The 22,775-nt window shown below is 44.3% G+C and overlaps 1 protein-coding gene across 4 annotated transcripts in view; it reads right to left on the reverse strand.

Moving 5' to 3' along the window:
• Window positions 1-6,057: 6,057 nt before the first annotated feature.
• nsun6 (NOP2/Sun RNA methyltransferase 6) overlaps window positions 6,058-22,775 on the reverse strand; it is a 47,493-nt gene continuing 30,775 nt past the window's right edge. For 3 of the 4 annotated variants that reach the window (XM_068007087.1, XM_068007088.1, XM_068007086.1), the window contains 4 exons: window positions 19,456-19,600; window positions 18,811-18,959; window positions 17,802-17,927; window positions 6,058-6,820 (listed from right to left, as the gene is read on the reverse strand). In XM_068007087.1, coding sequence (XP_067863188.1) covers window positions 6,602-6,820; window positions 17,802-17,927; window positions 18,811-18,959; window positions 19,456-19,600 — 639 coding nt within the window. In that variant the 3' untranslated portion in view covers window positions 6,058-6,601. The remainder of the gene's footprint in view (window positions 6,821-17,801; window positions 17,928-18,810; window positions 18,960-19,455; window positions 19,601-22,775) is intronic. The other variant, XM_068007089.1, reaches the window with a different exon arrangement.

Here is a 22,775-nt window from a genome sequence, read left to right on the forward strand (position 1 = left end):
TGTATCCTCTGGTTACCGACCCCTCTGCCACTGAAAACAGTTTCTCTTTATTTACTCTATCAAAACCGTCTATCAAATCTCCCCTTAACCTTCTCTGTTTTAAGGAGAACAATTCCAGCTTCTCCAGTCTCTCCACATAACTGAAGTCCCTCATCCGTGGTACCAATCTAGTAAATCTCTTCTGTACCCTCTCTAAGGCCTTGACATCCTTCCTAAAGTGTGGTGTCCAGATTTGAACATAATACTCCAGCTGAGGCCTAACGAGTGTTTTATAAAGGTTTAGCATAACTTCCTTGCTTTTGTACTCAACGCCTCTATTATTAAAGTCCAGGATCCCATATGATTTTTTAATAGCCTTCTCAACATGTCCTTCCACGTTCAAAGATTTGTGTACATACACCCTCAGATCTCTCTGTTCCTGCACTCCCTTTAAAATTGTACCATTTAGTTTATATTGCCTCTCCTCATTCTTCTTACCAAAATGTATAATTTCACACTTCTCTGCATTAAATTTCATCTGCCATGTATCTGCCCATTTAACCAGTCTATCTATGTCCTCCTTAAGTCTGTAACTATCCTCCACTTTGTTTACGACATTTCCGAGTTTCGTGTCATCTGCAAACTTTGAAATTATACTTTGCATACCCAAGTCCAGGTCATTAATAGATATCAAAAAGAGCAGTGGTCCTAATACTGACCCCTGGGGAACACTATGTATACTTCCCTCCAGTCTGAAAAACAACTGTTCACTGCTCCTCTCTGCTTTCTATCCCTTAGCCAATTTTGTATCCATAGTCCCTTTAATCCTTGGACTTTAATTTTGTTAACAAGCCTATTATGTGGTACTTTATCAAATGCCTTTTGAAAATCCGTATACACATCAACCGCACTACCCTCATCATCCCTCTCCACTACATCAGCAAAGAACTCAATCAAGTTAGTCAAACATGATTTTCTTTTAACAAACCTATGCTGACTTTCATTTATTAGCCCATACTTTTCCAATTTTGTCTCTGATTATTGACTCTAATTCCCCCACCACCGACGTTAGGCTGACTGGCCTATAATTGCCGGGTTTATCCCTCTCCCCTTTTTTGAACAGGGGTGTAACATTTGCAATCCTCCAATCCTCTGGCACTGTCCCCATAGATTGTGGCCCGAGCCTCTGTAATTTGTACCCTTCCCTCAACAACCTAGGTGCATCCCATCTGGACCGGGTGACTTTTCTACTTTGAGCCAATCTTTTAAGTACCTCCTCTATCTATTTTTATCCTGTCCAATATCGCTACTACCTTCTCCTTTACTGCTCCTACCTTGACAACATCCTCTTCTCCAGTGAAGACCAATGCGAAGTATTCATTTAATACCTCAACCATGCACTCTGCCTCTCCAGGATCATCCTTTTTGTCCCTAATCGACCCCACCCTTCCTTTGACTACCCTTTTACTATTCATATGTTTATAAAAGACTTTGGGTTCCCTTTTATGTTAGTTGCTAATCTATTCTCATACTCTCTCTTTGCCCCTCTTATTCCCTTTTTAGATCTCCTCTGTACTTTCTGTATTCAGCCTGATTCTCTACTGTATTATGAACCTTACATTTGTCATAAGCCTCCTTTTTCCGTTTCATTTTAATCTCTATGGCCCCGATATTAGCATGGAGACCGGATGGCAGTGGAAGGGTGATTAGGCGCGTGGGTAACCCGTCCAATAAAAAATGTCTGTTTCGCAAGCGATCGCAAGTCAATTGGAGCCACGTAACGTGGCTTCCGGGTTTGCCGTCCGAAAGCTGCGCAGTGGGCGGACTGCGCACCCGCTTCACAGGCTGTCAGCTGGAGGAGCTCTATTTAAAGGGAAGTCCTCCAACAGCTGTTCCTGAAGCAAACGCCCACACAGCACAATGGAGCAGCACAGGGGCAAGGCTGCTCCAAGATTCAGCGATGCCTCACTCCAGGTGCTACTTTTTTTTTATTCGTTCATGGGATGTGGGCGTCGCTGGCGAGGCCAGTATTTATTGCCCATCCCTAATTGCCCTTGAGAAGGTGGTGGTGAGCCATCATCTTGAACCGCTGCAGTCCATGTGGTGAAGGTTCTCCCACAGTGCTGTTAGGAAGGGAGTTCCAGGATTTTGACCCAGCGATGATGAAGGAACGGCGATATATTTCCAAGTTGGGATGATGTGTGACTTGGAGAGGAACGTGCAGGTGGTGGTGTTCCCATGTGCCTGCTGCCCTTGTCCTTCTAGATGGTAGAGGTCGTGGGTTTGGGAGGTGCTGTCGAAGAAGCCTTGGCGAGTTGCTGCAGTGCATCCTGTGGATGGTACACACTGCAGCCACAGTGCGCCGGTGGTGAAGGGAGTGAGTGTTTAGGGTGGTGGATGGGGTGCCAATCAAGCGGGTTGCTTTGTCCTGGATGGTGTCGAGCTTCTTGAGTGTTGTTGGAGCTGCACTCATCCAGGCAAGTGGAGAGTATTCCATCACACTCCTGACTTGTGCCTTGTAGATGGCGGGGTGAGGAGGATGATGGATGGCTTCTACCCAGCGAATGGGAGGAAATTGTCTGCCTCTGCCACCAAGAAGGCCTGGCTTGACGGTCAGCCACACCCAAACCAATGCATTCATCGGTTGGCCATGTCACCATCACTCACTCACGAGTCTGCACTTTCTCCCCTTATAGAAGAGAGCCCAGAATGCACGGGAGAGGGCGAGGACCGGAGGGGGGCCACAACAGATCGTCGTCCTCACAGACGAGGAGCAGGAGGCACTAGAGCTGAGCCACACCCTCGAGTGCCTGTCCATCAAGGACACCTAGACTGGTACCCGACAAACGTCTGGTGACGTAACTTTTAACATTCAGCACACACAATATGAATTGATGTTAACATGCCCTGCCATCTTCAGCACCTCAGTATGCTCATTGCAACATGACACATCTGTGATGATGCTTAATATTGCTTTCTGTTCTCTTACAGGGCCTTCAGTGACCGCAATGACGGCGGAGGGCGATTCCTCAGAGGACGTGCCGGCCTCTGAGGGTGCACCATCACATCTGAGTGAGCCATCCACCGGCGCAGATACACACACCTTGATTGGCACCCCATCCACCACCCTAAACATTCACTCCCTTCACCACCGGCGCACTGTGTACCATCCACAGGATGCACTGCAGCAACTCGCCAAGGCTTCTTCGACAGCACCTCCCAAACCCGCGACCTCTACCACCTAGAAGGACAAGAGCAGCAGGCGCATGAGAAAAACACCACCTGCACGTTCCCCTCCAAGTCACACACCATCCCGACTTGGAAATATATCGCCATTCCTTCATTGTCGCTGGGTCAAAATCCTGGAACTCCCTTCCTAACAGCACTGTGGGAGAACCGTCACCACACGGACTGCAGCGGTTCAAGAAGGCGGCTCACCACCACCTTCTCAAGGGCAATTAGGGATGGGCAATAAATGCTGGCCTCGCCAGCGACGCCCACATCCCGTGAATGAATAATTTTTTTTAAAGTCCTCAGTTAGTTGGATTGGCACCTGGTGAGTTACCACACACATGAGCACGAGCAGACACTGATGGCGAGGGTAGCTGTGGAGTCCACGTCAATGGGAGCACTCCTCTCCAGGCTCTGCTCAGCTGGACGCAGATGTTGAACCCTGGAGGCCATCCTTTAAAAGGAGAACGATCGAGGGACAGCAGCACATTTGCGAGGTGATGGAACTGGTGCCATGCGCACTCTCCACAATAGCACAGAGGATGGAGGATTCCAACTCCTGCGTAAGTGGAATGGTGGCACTGATACAGGAGGGAATCTCTGAGATACTGTCACAGGGACGTGAGCAACTCTGAGATCGTGTCAGTGACGTGAGCAACTCATTGAGATACTGTCACAGGGATGTGAGGGCATCTCTAAGATAGTGTCAGGGACGTGAGCAACTCTCTGAGATACTGTCACGGGTATGTGCAGGAACGTCTGCAATGGGGAGAAGGCTAGCCTCCATTGAGCTTCAAGCACGGCTTACAAATGAGTCCATTCAGGCCCTGATAACGGCCATTCAGACTCACAGTGAACAACATTCTGCCTCCTTAAACAGGCAGGCAGATATACTAGCACTGGCCTTACAAGGCTTCACACATGTCGACTAAACTGTTGTCCGGCAGAGTGATAGGTGTGATATGGGCCTAGCCCAGGGGAGGGATGATGGCGAAAGAGGACATGGAAGTGGGGACATCACTCAAAGCGCTCCCACGTCTCAAAGTAGTTAAATGTTTGAACAGCAGAATTTTGATTGGAAAGTAAGATTTTTCAGTGCAGACACAAAGATCTTGCAGCCAAAACTTGCTCTGAAGTTAGAGTGCCCTACTGCAATAAGCTTCCTTTTCTCCCCATTTGTCAAATAAGCATTTGAATCTCCCACTGGCTGCTGGCTGAAACACATCTATTGCAACAGGGAGTGTTTCCCACAGCACAGGAAACATGCCGAGGATGCTTCAAAATCACACCCCTGCCAAAAATTCTACTTCAACTACCTCAACAACTATGTAAATGATCATCCCATGGCTTTAATTGCCGGTGGGACCTCCACATTCAGGAGGCTCGCGCGCCCCCTGACGCATCAATGGGGAACCCGGAAGTCTGTGGGTTGGAGCCGGGCTCCGAACCCGAACAGGACTTCCGATTTTCGGAGCCCCTCCCACCCCCAACTTCACTGGAAAAATCGAGCCCTATATCTTTAGTCATCCAGGGGGCTCCAGCTTTGGATGCCATTTGTTTCCCTCTTGTAGGGATGTGTCTACTCTGTACCCGAACCACCTCTTCCTTGAAGGCCTCCCATTGTTCAATTACTGTTTTGCCTACCAATTTTTGATTCCAGTCCACCTGGGAAAGATCCCTCTTTAACTCATTGAAATTAGCCCTCCTCCAGTTAAGTATTTTTACACTTGATCCTTGTCCTTTTCAATAACAATGATTATCACTATTCTCCAAATGCTCCTCCACTAAAACATGCTCCACTTGATTCTCCAGAACTAGATCCAGCATTGCTTACTTCTTTGTTGGGCTGGAAATACACTGTTCAAGAAAGTGCTCTTGTACACATTTCAGGAATTCCTCCCCCTCTTTGCCCTTTACACTGTTACTGTCCCAGTCCATAGTGGGATAATTGAAGTCCCCCATTATCACTACTCTATAGTTCTTGCATCTTTCTGTAATTTGCCTGCAAATTTGCTCCTCCACCTCCTTTTCACTATTTGGTGGCCTACAGTATACACCGAGTAGCGTAATAGCTCCTCTATTGTTCCATAATTCGATCCAAATAGATTTGGTCTTCGACCCCTCAACTACATTGTCCCTTTCCAGTGCCATAATAGCTTCTTTGATCAATACTGCCACCCCGCACTCCTCCTTTCTATCCTTCCCTATCCTGAATACGTTGTAGCCAGGAATATTAAGTATCCAATCCTCCCCTTCTTTGAGCCAGGTCTCTGTTATTGTCACTGATGGAGGTCAAGAGGTCACAATGCGAGGAGGCAAGAGGCCATATTAGTAGGCTCGAGGTCCAACCACTTTACAAAGATAATGAAATAGTAGTTGCAAAACGGCCACAATGTTAATCTGCCAGCTGTAAAAACCAATTAGCCTAAGCACTAGGCTCAAGGTCAGACCACACAGGCAGATAGACCGCTACCCAAAATCGAGCAGCTTCAAACAGATTGGGTGGGTAGACAGTCTTTGATCGCCAAAAATCGGGTGTTAAAAACCAAAATGGCAGGCCAACCTAAGGAACACATGTCACAATGCTACCTCGTGGCAGGAAGCCTGCAACTACAGTATAACAGCAAATGTTGACATATGGGTTTTGCCATTGGGAAAATGTTGATATAAAAATTGTGACTCAAAAATAGTGACCTCGTAAATAAGCTTAGTGTGGACAGATGCAATATGTTATAATTATAGTATATAGGTAGTTTGGTCCATTTCTTTTATTGAAGAAATGCTTCAGATAAAACTTTTAAATATAAGATTTATTAATAATCAAACAGCATATACAAAAATGTATTTGTTTCACATTATTTTATAACAATCATAAATATTAAACTTAAAATGAAACCCTAAAAATGGACATTAAGTATGTATTCAGCATTAGCTCCAACATTAAATTTCATGTGAAATATATGATGCATTTCTGTTTTCATGTACAAAACATTAAAAAAATGACTGAGGAAGCAGTTTAAAGCAAATGTTGCAATCTGGTTTCTAAATAAAATGCAAAAGCCTCTAATGACCTTCTTCAGCACGTGGTTTATGATCTCATTGAACAGCTGGCACAATCTATTGCTACCATAGCAACAATGCCTTTGGTTTGCTGTCATAGGAACAATACACTGATGATGCTCACAGCTGAGCTTTAGGTGTTAACCAGTTTACAAAGAATATAAAAACAATTACTACACTCAATGAATAGTTACACACCTGAAACGTCAATACCATGTATTTTTTCTTTATAGATGCTGAATGACCTGCTCTTTATTTCCAGCATTTTCTGTTTTTATTTCAGATTTCCAGCATAGAGGTTTTTGTTTTCTTTTTATTAAACTCTTAACTGTTAGGCATCCTGCACCTTCACAAATTTAGCAATAAAGAAGCCTATTGTGTCCTTATTGGCAGACTTGATTAAATGTGCCATCTGACTGACATCCATATCTGAAGAACAAACACTGGTGCCCCCTTCAGTCACACTTGCTGGATGAAACCTCTGCAGCAATTTTAGCTGATCATATGACAGTCCAACACCCATCATGCCTTCTTCGCCCAGGTGAGGTTCCTATCAGAAAAGACGTATATTAAAAAATAACACTTGATTTAACCCTTTAGTAATCCAGAGCATTTTTTGAAGGGGAGGACAATTGTTGAATTTGAGAGGAATTAAGCACTTCCTGAAGTTTAATTTAAATTTTGTTTGTATTCTATTAATTTTCAGTAATACCAAGTGTAATATTGCAACATGAGGCTAAAAACATAACCCTGCAGATATTAAGAATCACCATTTAAACAGGATAGAAGAGATATCGGCAAATTCAATATCAAATTCAACTAAAACATTTGAACTATTTAATACCCCAACCTCTAATAACAAGAATTGGCTGGGCTCTTAACATACATACATGCAGTAAAGTCCTGGAATGGAAAATTAACAGCATTAACCCTATCTTCCCACAAAACAACGTTTCTTGAGTTAAGTCAACACAGAGCAACATCGACGGCCGTGACAAAGAAAGCTGAGGCCACTACTGGATGATGGAGAAAGGATAATTGTGGGAGGTTCGGGTAGTGGGATTAGGACCAAGAACAAACAGAAAATTAATAAAATTGACAGATAACACAATTCAGTAGCTTAACATGGCAGTGTACCCATGCACTGCACCAGAGAGTAAATGTCAGATTCCATAAGCAGCCAAGGTTCGGATTTCAGCAGACTGTTCAAAGAAGGGATGCTTCCCCATTGGTAGGGGGGACAAAATCAGCAGACAATACCAAGCCAATCTCTCTCCAGCTACTGGTGACATGGTGACTGACAAAATCCTTGATGTAGCCTGTCCACCCAAACCTGGAACGGTGAATATTACTAAGCAAAACTGGTGGGTAGAATCACAACTCATTTGTTGCAGAATTGGGAATCTAGGCAGGAAGGTAAAAGAGACTGCCATCTACCAAAACAATTACTGGCTCTTAACTTTGCGAATGTCTCAAGCTCTACCAGACCTCAATCTCCTGTCAAAACCACCCAACCACACTAGAATCATCCTGAAGAGCAAAAACTTATTTTCTCCACTATCAAACATCTTCATAAACCCCTCTCTCTTACCCTCTCCACCTAACCTCTAATAAGAAATGCAAGGAGCTCATGGACCTGTCATGAAGATAGCAACCATCCGTTCAGCTGCCTCTCCTCCCTCCTCTTGCCCACCAAGCCGAACTTTCTCATAGCCCCCTTGCCCTAGTTCTGAATTCCCATTTATCTCCAGCTTCTCTCCCATCTTCCCCTATTTCCTTTTGAGCTAATTTTGTTGATGAAATCCATCCCTTGTTTGTTTGACCCTACTTCCATTAAACTAATGACCACCCAACTTCCCTTCTTGCTCTCATGCCAGCTGACATTGGAAATGGTTCCATCTCCTCAGCAACTGTCTGCCCCACCCCTCCCTTTCAAAACCACCATCATGCTCTCCTCAAAAAACCCACCCTTGACTCTTACGTCATTGCAAACAACCACCTAATCTCCAACCTCCCCTTCCTCTCCAACGTGCTGACTCTCAAATCCGTGCCCATCTCTCCCACAACTCCCTTTATGAATCTGTCCACTCGGGTTTCCGCCTCTCCCACAGCAACAAGATTATCCTTACCAAAGTCACAAACAACATTCTCTGTGACTGTGATCATGGTGCATTATCCATCCTCCTCTCTGCCGCCTTTGATATGGTTAACGACACCATCTTTCTCCAATGCCTCTCCTCTGTTGTCCAGCTCACTAGCACTGTCCTCACTTGGTTCCAATTATACCCCTCCATTTGTACCAGATTATCTCCAGTAATAGCTTCTCTTCCAGCCCTTGCACCATTATCTTGGGAGTCCCCCAAGGATCAATCCTTGGTCCTCTCCTATTGCTTGTCTGACATCCAGTGTTGGATAAGCTGGAATTTCCTTCATTTAAACATTGGAAGGCCAAAGCCATTGTCTTACATCCCCACCACAATTCTGTACTCTTGGCAAAAACTCCAACCTCCCCTCTGGCCACTCTCGGGCTGAACCAGATTGTTCACAATCGCGGTGTCCTATTCGATCCAGAGTTGAGTATCTGACTGTATATCCTCTGATATGTAACATCATCTGCCTCTACTTCAGCCTATCTGTTGCTGAAACCCTCACACATACCTTTGTCACCTCCAGTCTCGACTAAACACCTCCCATTTCTCAGCCTCCATAAACTTCAGCTCGTCCAAAACCCTGCTATCTCCTATCCCACATCAAAACCCATTGACCTATAACCCCTGTCCATACTGACGTACATTGTCTCAACTCCTCAAATTTAAAATTCCCGTGCTTAAATCCCTTCATGGTCTCGTCCCTCCCTCTCTGTAACCTCTTCCAGCCTTACAACCTGTCTAAACTGACTCTGGTCTCTTCGGTATCCCTCTCCTCCCTTTGCCCCACAATTGGAAGCCATGCTTTCAGCCAGCTAGGCCCCAGTTCTGGAATTCCCTCCCTAAACCTCTTCGTCTCTTCACCTTTCTCTCCTCCTTAAAACCCTATCTTTGACCAAGCTTTGCTTCACCCTAATATCTCCTTCTTTGGCTTGGCATCCATTTTTTGATTACATCTCTGTGAAGCATTTTAGGGTATTTTATTCCATTAAAGGAACTACAGAATCATAAAATCTTACAGCACAAAAGGAGGCCATTCATCCCATCGTGCCTGTGCTGGTTCTTTGAAGGAGCTATCTAATTAGTTCCTCTCCCCTGCAAATTTTTGTTTATATAACCAATTTTCTTTTGAAATAACTATTGAATATGCTTCCACTACCCTTTCAGGCAGTGCATTCCAGATCATAACTCGTGTGAAAAAAAATCTCCTCATCTCTCCCCTCTTTTGCCAATTATCAACTCTGCTGCCACTGGAAACAGTTTCTCCCTATCTACTCTATCAAAACCCTTCATAATTTTGAATACCTCTATTAAATCTTCCCTTAACCTTCTCTGCTCCAAGGAGAAAAATCTCAGCTTCTCTAGTCTTTCCACATATCTGAAGTCCCTCATTCCTGAAACCATTCTGGTAAATCTCATCTGCTCCCTCTCCAAGGCCTTGACATAGGAACATAGGAACAGGAGTAGGCCATTCAGCCCCTCATGCCTGCTCCGCCATTTGATAAGATCATGGCTGATCTGTGATCTAACTCCATTTTCCTGCCTTTGGCCCATATCCCTGCCTTTGGCCCATATCCCTTAATACCTTTGGTTGCCAAAAAGCTATCTATCTCAGATTTAAATTTAGCAATTTGAGCTAGTATCAATTGCCATTTGCGGAAGAGAGTTCCAAACTTCTACAACCCTTTGTGTGTAGAAATGTTTTCTAATCTTGCTCCTGAAAGGTCTGGCTCTAATTTTTAGACTGCGCCCCCTACTCCTAAAATCCCCAACCAGCAGAAATAGTTTCTCTCTATCCACCCAATCTGTTCCCCTTAATATCTTATAAATTTCGATCAGATCACCTTAACCTTCAAAACTCTAGAGAATACAACCCCAATTTGTGTAATCTCTCCTCGTAACTTAACCCTTGAAGTCCAGGTATCATTCTAGTAAACCTACGCTGCACTCCCTCCAAGGCCAATATGTCCTTCCGAAGGTGCGGTGCCCAGAACTGCTCACAGTACTCCAGGTGCGGTCTAACCAGGGTTTTGTACAGCTGCAGCATAACTTCTGCCCCCTTGCACTATAGTCCTCTAGATATAAAGGCCAACATTCCATTTGCCTTATTGATTATTTTCTGCACCTGTTCATGACACTTCAATGATCTATGTACCTGAACCCCTAAGTCCCTTTGGGCATCCACTGTTTTTAACTTTTTACCATTTAGAAAGTACCCTGTTCTATCCTTTTTTGATCCAAAGTGGATGACCTCACATTTGTCTACATTGAATTCCATCTGCCACAGTTCTGCCCATTCACCTAATCTATCAATATCGCTTTGTAATTTTATGTTTTCATCTACACTGCTTACAATGCCACCAATCTTTGTGTCATCGGCAAACTTAGATATGAGACTTTCTATGCCTTCATCTAAGTCGTTAATAAATATTGTGAACAATTGAGGCCCCAAGACAGATCCCTGCGGGACTCCACTAGTCACATCCTGCCAATGTGAGTACCTTCCCATTATCCCTACTTTCTGTCGCCTTTCGCTCAGCCAACTTCCTAACCAAGTCCGTACTTTTCCCTCGATTCCATGGGCTTCTATCTTAGCTAACAGTCTCTTATGTGGGACCTTATCAAATGCCTTCTGGAAGTCCATATAAATAACATCCATTGACATTCCCCTGTCCACTACTTCAGTCACCTCTTCAAAAAATTCAATCAGGTTTGTCAGGCACGACCTACCTTTCATAAATCCATGCTGGATCTCTCTGATTAACTGAAAATTCTCGAGGTGTTCAGTCACCCTATCCTTAATTATAGACTCCAGCATTTTCCCCACAACAGATGTTAGGCAAACTGGTCTATAATTCCCCGGTTTCCCTCTCTCTCCTTTCTTAAAAAGCGGAGTGATATGTGCAATTTTCCAATCTAGAGGGACAGTTCCTGAATCTAGAGAACTTTGAAAGATTATAGTTAGGGCATCCGCAATGTGCTCACCTGCTTCCTTTAAAACCCTGGGATGGAAACCATCTGGTCCTGGGGATTGTCACTCTTTAGTGCTTTTATTTTCTTCATTACTGTTGCTTTACTTATGTTAATTTTATCAAGTCCCTGTCCCCGATTCAATATAAGTTTTCTTGGGATTTCCAGCATGCTATCCTCTTTTTTGACTGTAAATACTGACGCAAAGTAATTGTTCAACATGTCCGCCATTTCCCCATTGTCAATGACAATATCCCCACTTTCAGTTTTTAAGGGGCCAACACTGCTCCTGACCACCCTCTTTTTCCTAATATAACTATAAAAGTTCTTCGTATTGGTTTTGATGTCCCTTGCGAGTTTCTTTTCATACTCTCTTTTTGTAGCCCTTACTATCTGTTTTGTGACCCTTTGTTGATCTTTGTATCTTTCCCAATCGCCAGGATCTGTGCCATTTTTTGCCTTTTTGTATGCCCTTTCCTTATGTCTTATACTGTCCCTTACCTCTTTAGTTGTCCATGGCTGTTTTTTTTGGCAAGTAGAGTTCTTGCCCCTCAGGGGTATAAACAGATTCTGTATCACGTTAAATGTTTCTTTAAACATTTCCCACTGATCATCAGTCGTTTTACCCATTAACAGATTTGCCCAGTTTACTGTGGACAGTCTCTGTCTCATCCCATTGAAGTCGGCCTTGCCCAAGTCTAGAATCTTAGCAGCTGATTCACTTTTTTCCCTTTCAAACACTACATTGAACTCGATCATGTTATGATCACTATTGGATAGATGTTCACGCACAGTTAAGCCGTTAACTAAATCTGGTTCATTACTCATTACTAAATCTAGTATGGCTTGCCCCCTTGTTGCCTCTAGGACATACTGCTGTAGAAAATTATTCCGGATACACTCAAGAAATTCACTACCTTTCTGACAGTTGCTAGTCTGCTTTTCCCAATCTATGTGAAGGTTAAAGTCCCCCATTAAGACCACTATGCCTTTCTTACACGCTTGTCTAATCTCTGCATTTATACAATCTAGCACTTCAGAGCTGCTGCCAGGGCTCCCATATACAACTCCCACTATAGTCTTAGATCCTTTCCTATTTCTCAATTCAACCCATAAGGTCTCTGTTGGCTGCTTACCTCTCGTTATATCCCCCTTTATCACTGAAGTGATTTCATCTCTAATCATTAAGGCTACTCCTCCCCCTCTTCCATTCCCTATCTCTCCTGTAGGCCTTATAACCCGGTATAATTAGTTCCCAATCCTGACCATCCTGCGGCCAAGTCTCAGTAATAGCTATCATGTCATACCCTCCAATTTGAATTTGAACCTGTAGTTCATTTAATTTATTCCTTATACTCCGTGCATTTGTATACAGAACTCTTAGTTGGGCCACACACCCTAGCTTGACCTTCAGCTTTGATGCTGGGTTAATCGCCTTACGCCTTCTAGTTTTTATTTTATTTGTCGTGCCTAAAGTACACTTTCTTTCCGCTGCTCTACGCTTTTCCATTTCACTTGTTCTTGAACAACTGTTTGTACTATTTGTATTGTAGATTTCTCCTGGGTCTTCCCCTCTCTTGCTGCTCTCAACTTTATTCCCTTCTGACTCCCCGCTCAGGTTCCCATCCCCCTGCCACTCTAGTTTAAACCTTCCCCAACAGTACTAGCAAACACCCCCGCGAGGACATTGGTCCCGGTCCTGCTCGGGTGTAACCCGTCCCGCTTGTACAGGTCCCACCTTCCCCAGAACCGGTCCCAATGTCCCAGGAATCTAAATCCCTCCCTCCTACACCATCCCTGCAGCCACGCATTCATCCTGTCTATTCTCCTGTTCCTATACTCACTAGCACGTGGCACTGGTAGCAATCCTGAGATCACTACCTTTGAAGTCTTGCTTTTTAATTTATCTCCTAACTCCTTAAATTCATCTTGCAGGACCTCATCCCTTTTTCTACCTATGTCGTTGGTACCAATATGGACCACGACTACTGGCTGTTCATCCTCCCCCTCCAGAATGCCCTGCAGCCGCTCCGTGACATCCTTGACCCTTGCACCAGGGAGGCAACATACCATCCTGGAGTCACGTTTGCGGCCGCAGAAACGCCTATCTGTTTCCCTTACAATTGAATCACCTATCACTATAGCCCTGCCACTCTTCTTCCTCCCCTCCTGTGCAGCAGAGCCACCCGTGGTGCCCTGAACTTGGCTCTTGCTGCTTTCCCCTGATAAGCCATCTCCCCCAACAGCATCTAAAGCAGAATATCTGTTTGAGAGGGAGATGGCCCCAGGGGACTCCTGCTCTACCTGCCTAGTCCTTTTACTCTGCCTGGCGGTCACCCATTTCCTTTCTGCCTGCGTAATCTTTACCTGCGGTGTGACCGCCTCACTGAACGTGCTATCCACGATAGTCTCAGCATCGCGGATGCTCCACAGTGAATCCACCCGCAGCTCCAGCTCCGAAATACGGTTAGCCAGTAGCTGCAGCTGGACACACTTCCTGCACACATGGTCGCCAGGGACACTGGTAATGTCCATGACTTCCCACATAGTGCAGGAGGAGCCTATCACGGGTGCGAGCTGTGCTGCCATGACTTGCCCCAGATTCTCAGACTCTCCTCCCGCTCTAGGTCTCTCCTTTTATACTGTGCTCACCTCTCGGACTCTCCTGCCTCACCTGTGACGTTGCACAGTAGTTTTCTCTTGTTGCAGGTCTGCTGCTGCTTTTATTCCCCAATCTCAATCTTCTACTGCTCAGGTCCACTGCCGCTCTGGGGAAAAAGTTAGGAAAAGCAAGGCAAAGCAGCACCTCCTTCCCCCACTTCACCAAACTCCCAAACTTACCAAACTCTCAGCAGTTCACTCTGGTCCTGCCGCACTGACAGGCCCCTGTATTTCTAGAGTTTGTGACTCAGATGAGTCAGGCCTGCCCCACCTTCAGGTCCTTTCTAAAATATGTCCAATTCTGGGCACCACAATACTCCAGCTGAGACATAACCAGTTTATCATAACTTGCTTTTGTACTCTACACCTCTATTTATAAAGCCAAGGATCCCATATGCTTTTTTAACAGTTTTATCAACTTGTCCTGTCTTCTTCAAAGATTTCTGTATGTGAACCCCCAGGTCTCTCTGTTCCTGCACCCCCTTTAAAATTATACCATTTAGTTTATATTGCCTATATGAATGCAAGTTGTTTTGACTAATCCTATTTGGGAATATGAGGGGTGTCTGGCATCAATTTTAGCTACCTGACCATTAACATTTATGGAGGCTGATGGTAGATGGGAGTGTAACTCAGTACAGCTTTCACGGTCTGTTATATCAATTTGAATAGACAGGGTTTCCTTCATTTCACACACAGAGAGCATTTCCTTTGGACAGTAGCTTTGTCATTCCATATAGTGAGCCAACATATTCCATAGTACAACTGTAAATTGATGTTATGACATGTCATTCAAAGCTGCAAGCTGCTGCTTTGTTGCTTGTCTTGACCAAAACGTGCTAGTTTTTATGTAGCCATTATTTAAATTGACCGTGGCGCCTTCTACTTCTCCTTTACACAAATGTTGTGGTGAACCTCCCGCCCACTTTTTTAAACTTCAGAGAGTGGTTCATATTTTTACTAAATGAATATATATAAATCCAAGGCCCACTTTCCTGATCTCCAGTCTGCTTTGGCCCCTTGCTCTGCTGTGCTGTCGCAACTCCACCTGCCTCAATCTCTTGCCACAGCTGCCTGGTGCACCTGCTGTTTTCAGCAGTCAGTGCTCCCACCACTAGTCCATCTCTGTCCGTCAACAGCATCCATATCTCCCCTCTTTGCTGCACGTCCGGTTCATTGAGGTCTCATCCCCCTAATTTTTGTTTAAGCTACCTTTTTTGCCCAGAAAAATAAATGACAGAATGCAGGACTGATGGAGAGAGCGGCTGGGACTCACAGCCAAAGCAGGGGTCGAGCACAGACTAGGAATACCGGTACAATTTTCTGTTCTCATTAATTACTGTATGAGGGAAGTTAATGAACACACATTGGAAAAGTTGTTTTTGGGTTATCCTGGCGAATACTACTTTTAAAACAGTGGAACAAAATATGTATTCTGCAACAATACGAAGGTTTTTGAGACACAATTGCTAACCTGCAAATGCTTTTTGTTCTGAGCCCTGGTAACTATAATATGGTAGGGAGGTTGCGGTGGATAAAAATGTGGGTAATTTTCCCTGACTCCACTGTAGATAGAGTTTATGAATATAAATCTCACTAAGTGTCAGATTCATTTCAGCAGATTCATCAGGTTAAGTCTCTTATTTATTTCCTCTAATTTATGGTACAGTCTATAATTGGATTTGTTTGTGATACTTCCCCCACACCAGGTGATAGAGTCAAACTAATGTGAAACCCCTCAACCCAACTGCAATAATTAGTACCAGTCAGTCTTTGTATCTTGCTTTCTAGTTGACGTTTTCAACTGGTTATGTATAAAAACTAAGGACAGCATGTATGATTTTAAAATGGAGACTCAATTACGGCTGTGCGCCCTATTCCAGTTACCCCAATAACAACTTGCCTTTATATAGCACCTTCAACATGGTAAAACGTACCAAGGTGCTTTATAGGAGTGATTATCAAACAAAATTTGACTCCGAGCCACGTGAGGAGATATTAGGACAGGTAACCAAAAGCTTGGTCAAAGAGGTAGGTTTTAAGCAACATCTTAAAGTCCACATCGTTCACCTGAGGAAGGAGATAGCCTCCGAAAGCTTGTGAATTTAAAATAAAATTGCTGGACTATAACTTGGTGTTGTAAAATTGTTTACAATTCTTAAAGGAGGAGAGAGAGGTAAAGAGGTTTAGTAAGGGAATTCCAGAGCTTAGGACCGAGGCAGCTGAAGGCACGACCGCCAATAGTGGAGCAATTAAAATCGGGGATGCGCAAGGGGCCAGAATTGGAGGAGCGGAGAGATCTCGGAGAGTTGTAGGGCTTGAGGAGGTTACAAGGACTAGGGTGGGGCGAGGCCATGAAGGGATTTGAAAACAACAATGAGAATTTTAAAATCCCCCATCTTCTGATCCTGCCTTCTCTGGCTTTGACTCCTTATCTGCAGAGATTAGAGGAGTTCATCAATTTTAACAATTTCTAATCTCAACAATTAGTTTGACAAATTAAACATGTATTTTGTAATTTTTCAACAGCACTTTTTTTAAAACCAAATTTTAAATGCACACACAACACATAAGAACATAAGAAATAGGAGCAGGAGTAGGCCATCCGGCCCCTCGAGCCTGCTCCACTATTCAACAAGATCATGGCTGATCTTCTACCTCAGTGCCATTTTCCTGCACCATCCCCATATCCCTTGATGCCTTTACTATCTAGAAATCTATCGATCTCTGTTTTGAATGTACTCAGTGACTGAGCCTCCACAGCGCTCTGGGGTAGAGAATTTCAAAGATTCACCACCCTCTGCGTGAAGAAATTTCTCATCTCAGTCCTAAATGGCCTACCCCTTATTCTGAGACTGTGACCCCTGGTTCTAGATTCCCCAGCCAGGGGAAACATCCTCTTTGCATCTACCCTATCGAGCCCTGTAAGAATTTTGTATGTTTCAATGAGATCACCTCTCATTCTTCTAAACTCTAGAGAATACAGGCCTAGTCTACTCAATCTCTCCTCATACGACAATCCAGCCATCCCAGGAATCAGTCTTGTGAACTTTCGTTGCACTCCCTCTATGGCAAGTATATCCTTAGGTAAGGAGACCAAAATTGTACACAATACTCCAGGTGCGGTCTCAGCAAGGCCCTGTATAATTGCAGTAAGAAATCTTTACTCCTGTACTCAAATCCTCTTGTAATAAAGGCCAACATACCATTTGCCTTCCTAATTGCTTGCTGCACCTGCACGTTAGCTTTCAGTGACTCATGTACAAGGACACCCAGGTCCCTTTGAACATCAACATTTCCCAATCTCTTACCATTTAAAAGATACTCTGCATTTATGTTTTTTCTACCAAAAAGGATAACTTCACATTTTTCCACATTATATTCCATCTGCCATGTTCTTGACCACTTTGCATCCTCCTCACTACTCACATTCCCGCCCAGTTTTGTGTCATCAGCAAACTTGGAAATATTACATTTGGTCCCCTCACTCAAATCAATGATAGAGATTGTAAATAGCTGGGGCCCAAGCACCGATCCCTGCGGTACCCCACTAGTCACAGTCTGCCAACCTGAAAAAGACCCGTTTATTACTCTCTGTTTTCTATCTGTTAACCAATCCTCAATCCATGCCAGTATATTACCCCCAATTCCATGTGTTGTTTTATTGGAGAAAACAGTACATATCAATTTAGTAAAACTATTATTTCTTAAGCAGAATTAACTAGGTTATCGACATATGAATGATACACTCACCTGTGGCTGCAGGCATAAACAAGGAAAAGAATCGAGTGCCCAGGCAACTTGTTCTTCATTTTCTGCCAAAGTTATTGTACAGGTGCTATACACCAAAATGCCTCCAGGTTTTAGTAAGTTGACTGCCTAGGAAAATACTTCGCAGTTAGAAACCAGAGCCAAATATAAAATAAAAGCAAAATCCACAGTATTTTAAGCAAGTACAGAGCCAGGGAAAAAGGGAGCAGGGAAAGAATAAAAGGGAAGATCTGTGATAGGGTGGAGGGCAGAAGTGATTAAATGACAAAAGGGATGATGGTGCAAGGCAAAAAGGTGGTGGCAATGGGACAAGTATAGAAACAAAAGATGGGTCCAGAGGAGGTGTAAATGGTTACAGCAGAATAGCAGAGGAAGAGGGAAACATGGAAAATCTGGCAAAGCGGAGAGGGTTGCCGTGGCCCAGGAATGTGACAGGTCGATCCCAGGGTGCGTACCACTGGGCCAGCCGTGTACCAATAGGGGATCCCACCCCAAGCACCAGCCCACACCACCTCCACTCTCAGTAGCTATGGTGTACCAGCATCTGAAGGTGGATTTCACCACTCAGCTATTAAGGAATATACATTAGATTCAAAGCACCTTCCCTGGAGTTTTCTCTCTATTAACTGTTAGATGGAAGAACAATGGGCAGGACAACAGGACTGGTTTTAAAACTTTAGAAAATGAAAGACAAAGTCAGATTACAAGAGAAGTTACAGTGAAATTATAGTTCACCAGTGTCCCTCTTAGATTGCTTGTACTTAAAAAAAATCAAATTTTGACAACACTAAGTTTACTAATTGGTACTAGTGGATCTTTCAAAACAAAAATGCATCAAAAAAGTCTTAACACTTTCAAATAGAATGGATATTTATGTTTTTGCAAGAATGTACGTAAAATGGGTCTTCTAATGAATTATTTTACTAATTACATTAGTGTTGCATTAAACAAGGAGAACACTTATCAAACTCTACTAAGGGAAAGCACTTACCACTCTAAACAACTTTCGCTGCAATGGCTGATAAGAAGTGATTTCCTTCAAGCTCCAATCACAGGCCATATTTGGCCTTTGACCTAACCCACTGCAAGGTGCATCTAGAAGTACACGATCAAAAGATTCCGGTGTGAATGGAGGCCCCACTGTAGAAATCAGAAATTGTTAGCTGTGTAGCTTGAATCAAACATAACTACTAAATTCTTCAATTTACGAAAACATTATATATCATCTCAACTGCATAAGAAACATGACTAATTAAAACCGAGGTTCCGTTATCAAAGGTTTTTAAAGTAACTTCTTGGCTGAAGTAATGTTCTGTGTCATATGATGCTGCATTGTGGAGAAATCAATTGATAAAAGATCTAAGATTTGTTTTTTTCCACCACCAGATCAGCTCCATTCTTCCTTTTCCTATAGTGCATTTTGGGCAGGACAACATAATTGCGTACAAACCGACTTGTTTAAAGATTTAGAAAATGAAAAACAAAATACTGGCAGATTTACTTAGACATTCTCTGAATGTTAAATACCACTTTGTTACATCCTGAGTACTTAAAAGAATATGAGGCTTTTTATATATATAAGCACAATCACAACTTTTCAGTACTTTCAAACTTTGCTCAATTATTGCTTTCATACCTTGCCCATCCCAAGTTCCTTCCGTTGCAAGAGCTTTAGTTCCATCATAGCAAAACACTTTTATACACTTCAGCTGTAAATTCTCAGCATTCCGCTTAATCTTCTTTAACTTACTTGCAATCTTATCCATTGCTATCACTTCCCCCTGTGGAAAAAATAAATGTTCCAAATTTAAATATGAGGTGATAATATTTTTGTAACTATTGTTAAAAATAAAAACAGAAATGCATTCAAAATTAGGTAGCATCTGTGGAGAAAGGAAAAAAGTTAACGTTTTAGATATAACCTTTTGTCAGAGTTGAGCTTCAGATTTCCAACATCTGCAGTAATTTGCTTTTTCTTGTACTGCTGTCAAACTGTTAACAGAATTTTATTGCAAGACTTGAAATGTTCGGTTAGAAAAAGTACTCTGTAAAGTAAAAGATGGATCATTTCATCAGGTGGGTACATACTAACACAGAAAGTTAAAGCTTAACAACCATAGAAAAATTTTATGTTGTAAGAAATGACAACAGTCTAAATCACAGCAGACAATTCTGGAGTGTCCCAGTATTTTTGGCAAACAGCCTGACAACAGTGCCATGTAGCGGAAGAGTTTAACTTGTGCAGGTATATATGTGACTCCAAACCCACAGCAATGTGGTTGATTCTTAATTGCCCTCTGAAATGGCCTAGCAAGCCACTCAGTTGTAAAATCTTGCTAAAAAAAGTCATAAGAATAAAACCAGACAGACCACTCGGCATCGGACCACTAGGCATCGGACACGACACAGGCAAATCAAGCCCAGTCAACCCTGCAAAGTCCTCCTCACTAACATCTGGGGACTTGCGCCAAAATTGGGAGAGCTGTCCCACAGACTAGTCAAGCAACAGCCTGACATAGCCATACTCTCAGAATCATACCTTTCAGCCAATGTCCCAGACTCTTCCATCACCATCCCTGGGTATGTCCTGTCCCACCAGCAGGACAGACCCACCAGAGGTGGCTGTACAGTGATATACAGTCAGGAGGGAGTGGCCCTGGGAGTCCTCAACATTGACTCTCATGGCACCAGGTAAAACATGGGCAAGGAAACCTCCTGCTGATTACCACCTACCGCCCTCCCTCAGCTGATGAATCAATCCTCCTCCATGTTGAACACCACTTGGAGGAAGCACAGAGGGTAGCAAGGGCACAGATTTTACTCTGGGTCGGGGACTTCAATGTCCATCACCAAGAGTGGCTCGGTAGCACCACTACTGACCGAGCTGGCCGAGTCCTGAAGGACATAGCTGCTAGACTGGGCCTGCGGCAGGTGGTGAGCGAACCAACACGAGGGAAAAACTTACTTGACCTCGTCCTCACCAATCTACCTGTCGCAGATGCATCTGTCCATGACAGAATTGGTAGGAGTGACCACCGCACAGTCCTCGTGGAGATGAAGTCCCGTCTTCGCACTGAGGACACCGTCCAACGTGTTGTGTGGCACTACCACCGTGCTAAATGGGATAGATTCAGAACAGATCTAGCAGCTCAAAACTGGGCATCCATGAGGCGTTGTGGGCCATCAGCAGCAGCAGAATTGTATTCCAGCACAATCTGTAACCTCATGGCCTGGCATATTTCTCACTCTACCATTACCAACAAGCCAGGGGATCAACCCTGGTTCAATGAAGAGTGTAGAAGAGCATGCCAGGAACAGCATCAGGCGTACCTAAAAATGAGGTGCCAACCCGGTGAAGCTACAACTCAGGACTACATGCATGCTAAACAGTGGAAGCAACATGCTAGACAGAGCTAAGCAATTCCACAACCAATGGATCAGATCAAAGCTCTGCAGTCCTGCCACATCCAGTCGTGAATGGTGGTGGACAATTAAACAACTAACGGGAGGAGGAGGCTCTGTAAACAACCCCATCCTCAACGATGGCAGAGTCCAGCACGTGAGTGCAAAAGACAAGGCTGACGCGTTTGCAAACATCTTCAGCCAGAAGTGCCGAGTGGATGATGCATCTCGGCCGCCTCCCGATATCCCCACCATCACAGAAGCCAGTCTTCAGCCAATTCAATTCACTCCACGTGATATCAAGAAACGGCTGAGTACATTGGTTACAGCAAAGGCTATGGACCCCGACAACATCCCGGCTGTAGTGCTGAAGACTTGTGCTCCAGAACTAGCTGCGCTTCTCGCCAAGCTGTTCCAGTACAGCTACAACACTGGCATCCACCCGACAATGTGGAAAATTGCCCAGGTATGTCCTGTCCACAAAAAGCAGGGCAAATCCAATCCGGCCAATTACCGCCCCATCAGTCTACTCTCGATCATCAGCAAAGTGATGGAAGGTGTTGTCGACAGTGCTATCAAGCGGCACTTACTCACCAATAACCTGCTCACCGATGCTCAGTTTGGGTTCCGCCAGGACCACTCGGCTCCAGACCACATTACAGCCTTGGTCCAAACATGGACAAAAGAGCTGAATTCCAGAGGTGAGGTGAGAGTGACTGCCCTTGACATCAAGGCAGCATCTGACCGAGTGTGGCACCAAGGAGCCCGAGTAAAATTGAAGTCAATGGGAATCAGGGGGAAAACTCTCCAGTGGCTGGAGTCATACCTAGCACAAAGGAAGATGGTAGTGGTTGTTGGAGGCCAATCATCTCAGCCCCAGGACATTGCTGCAGGAGCTCCTCAAGGCAGTGTCCTAGGCCCAACCATCTTCAGCTGCTTCATCAATGACCTTCCCTCCATCATAAGGTCAGAAATGGGGATGTTCGCTGATGATTGCACAGTGTTCAGTTCCATTCGCAACCCCTCAGATAATGAAGCAGTCCGAGCCCGCATGCAGTAAGACCTGGACAACATCCAGGCTTGGGCTCATAAGTGGCAAGTAACAATCGCGCCAGAAAAGTGCCAGGCAATGACCACCTCCAACAAGAGAGCCTAACCACCTCCCTTTGACATTCAACGGCATTACCATCGCCGAATCCCCCACCATCAACATCCTGGGGGTCACCATTGACCAGAAACTTAACTGGACCAGCCATATAAATACTGTAGCCACAAGAGCAAGCCAGAGGCTGGGTATTCTGCGGCGAGTGACCCACCTCCTGACTCCCCAAAGCCTTTCCAACATCTACAAGGCACAAGTCAGGAGTGTGATGGAATACTCTCCACTTGCCTGGATCAGTGCAACTCCAACAACACTCAAGAAGCTCGACACCATCCAGGACAAAGCAGCCTGCTTGATTGGCACCCCATCCACCACCCTAAACATTCACTCCCTTCACCACCGGCGCACAGTGGCCGCAGTGTGTACCATACACAGGATGCACTGCAGCAACT

Source organism: Heptranchias perlo, chromosome 2 (genome assembly GCF_035084215.1).
Source record: "Heptranchias perlo isolate sHepPer1 chromosome 2, sHepPer1.hap1, whole genome shotgun sequence".
NCBI classification, from domain to species: domain Eukaryota; kingdom Metazoa; phylum Chordata; class Chondrichthyes; order Hexanchiformes; family Hexanchidae; genus Heptranchias; species Heptranchias perlo.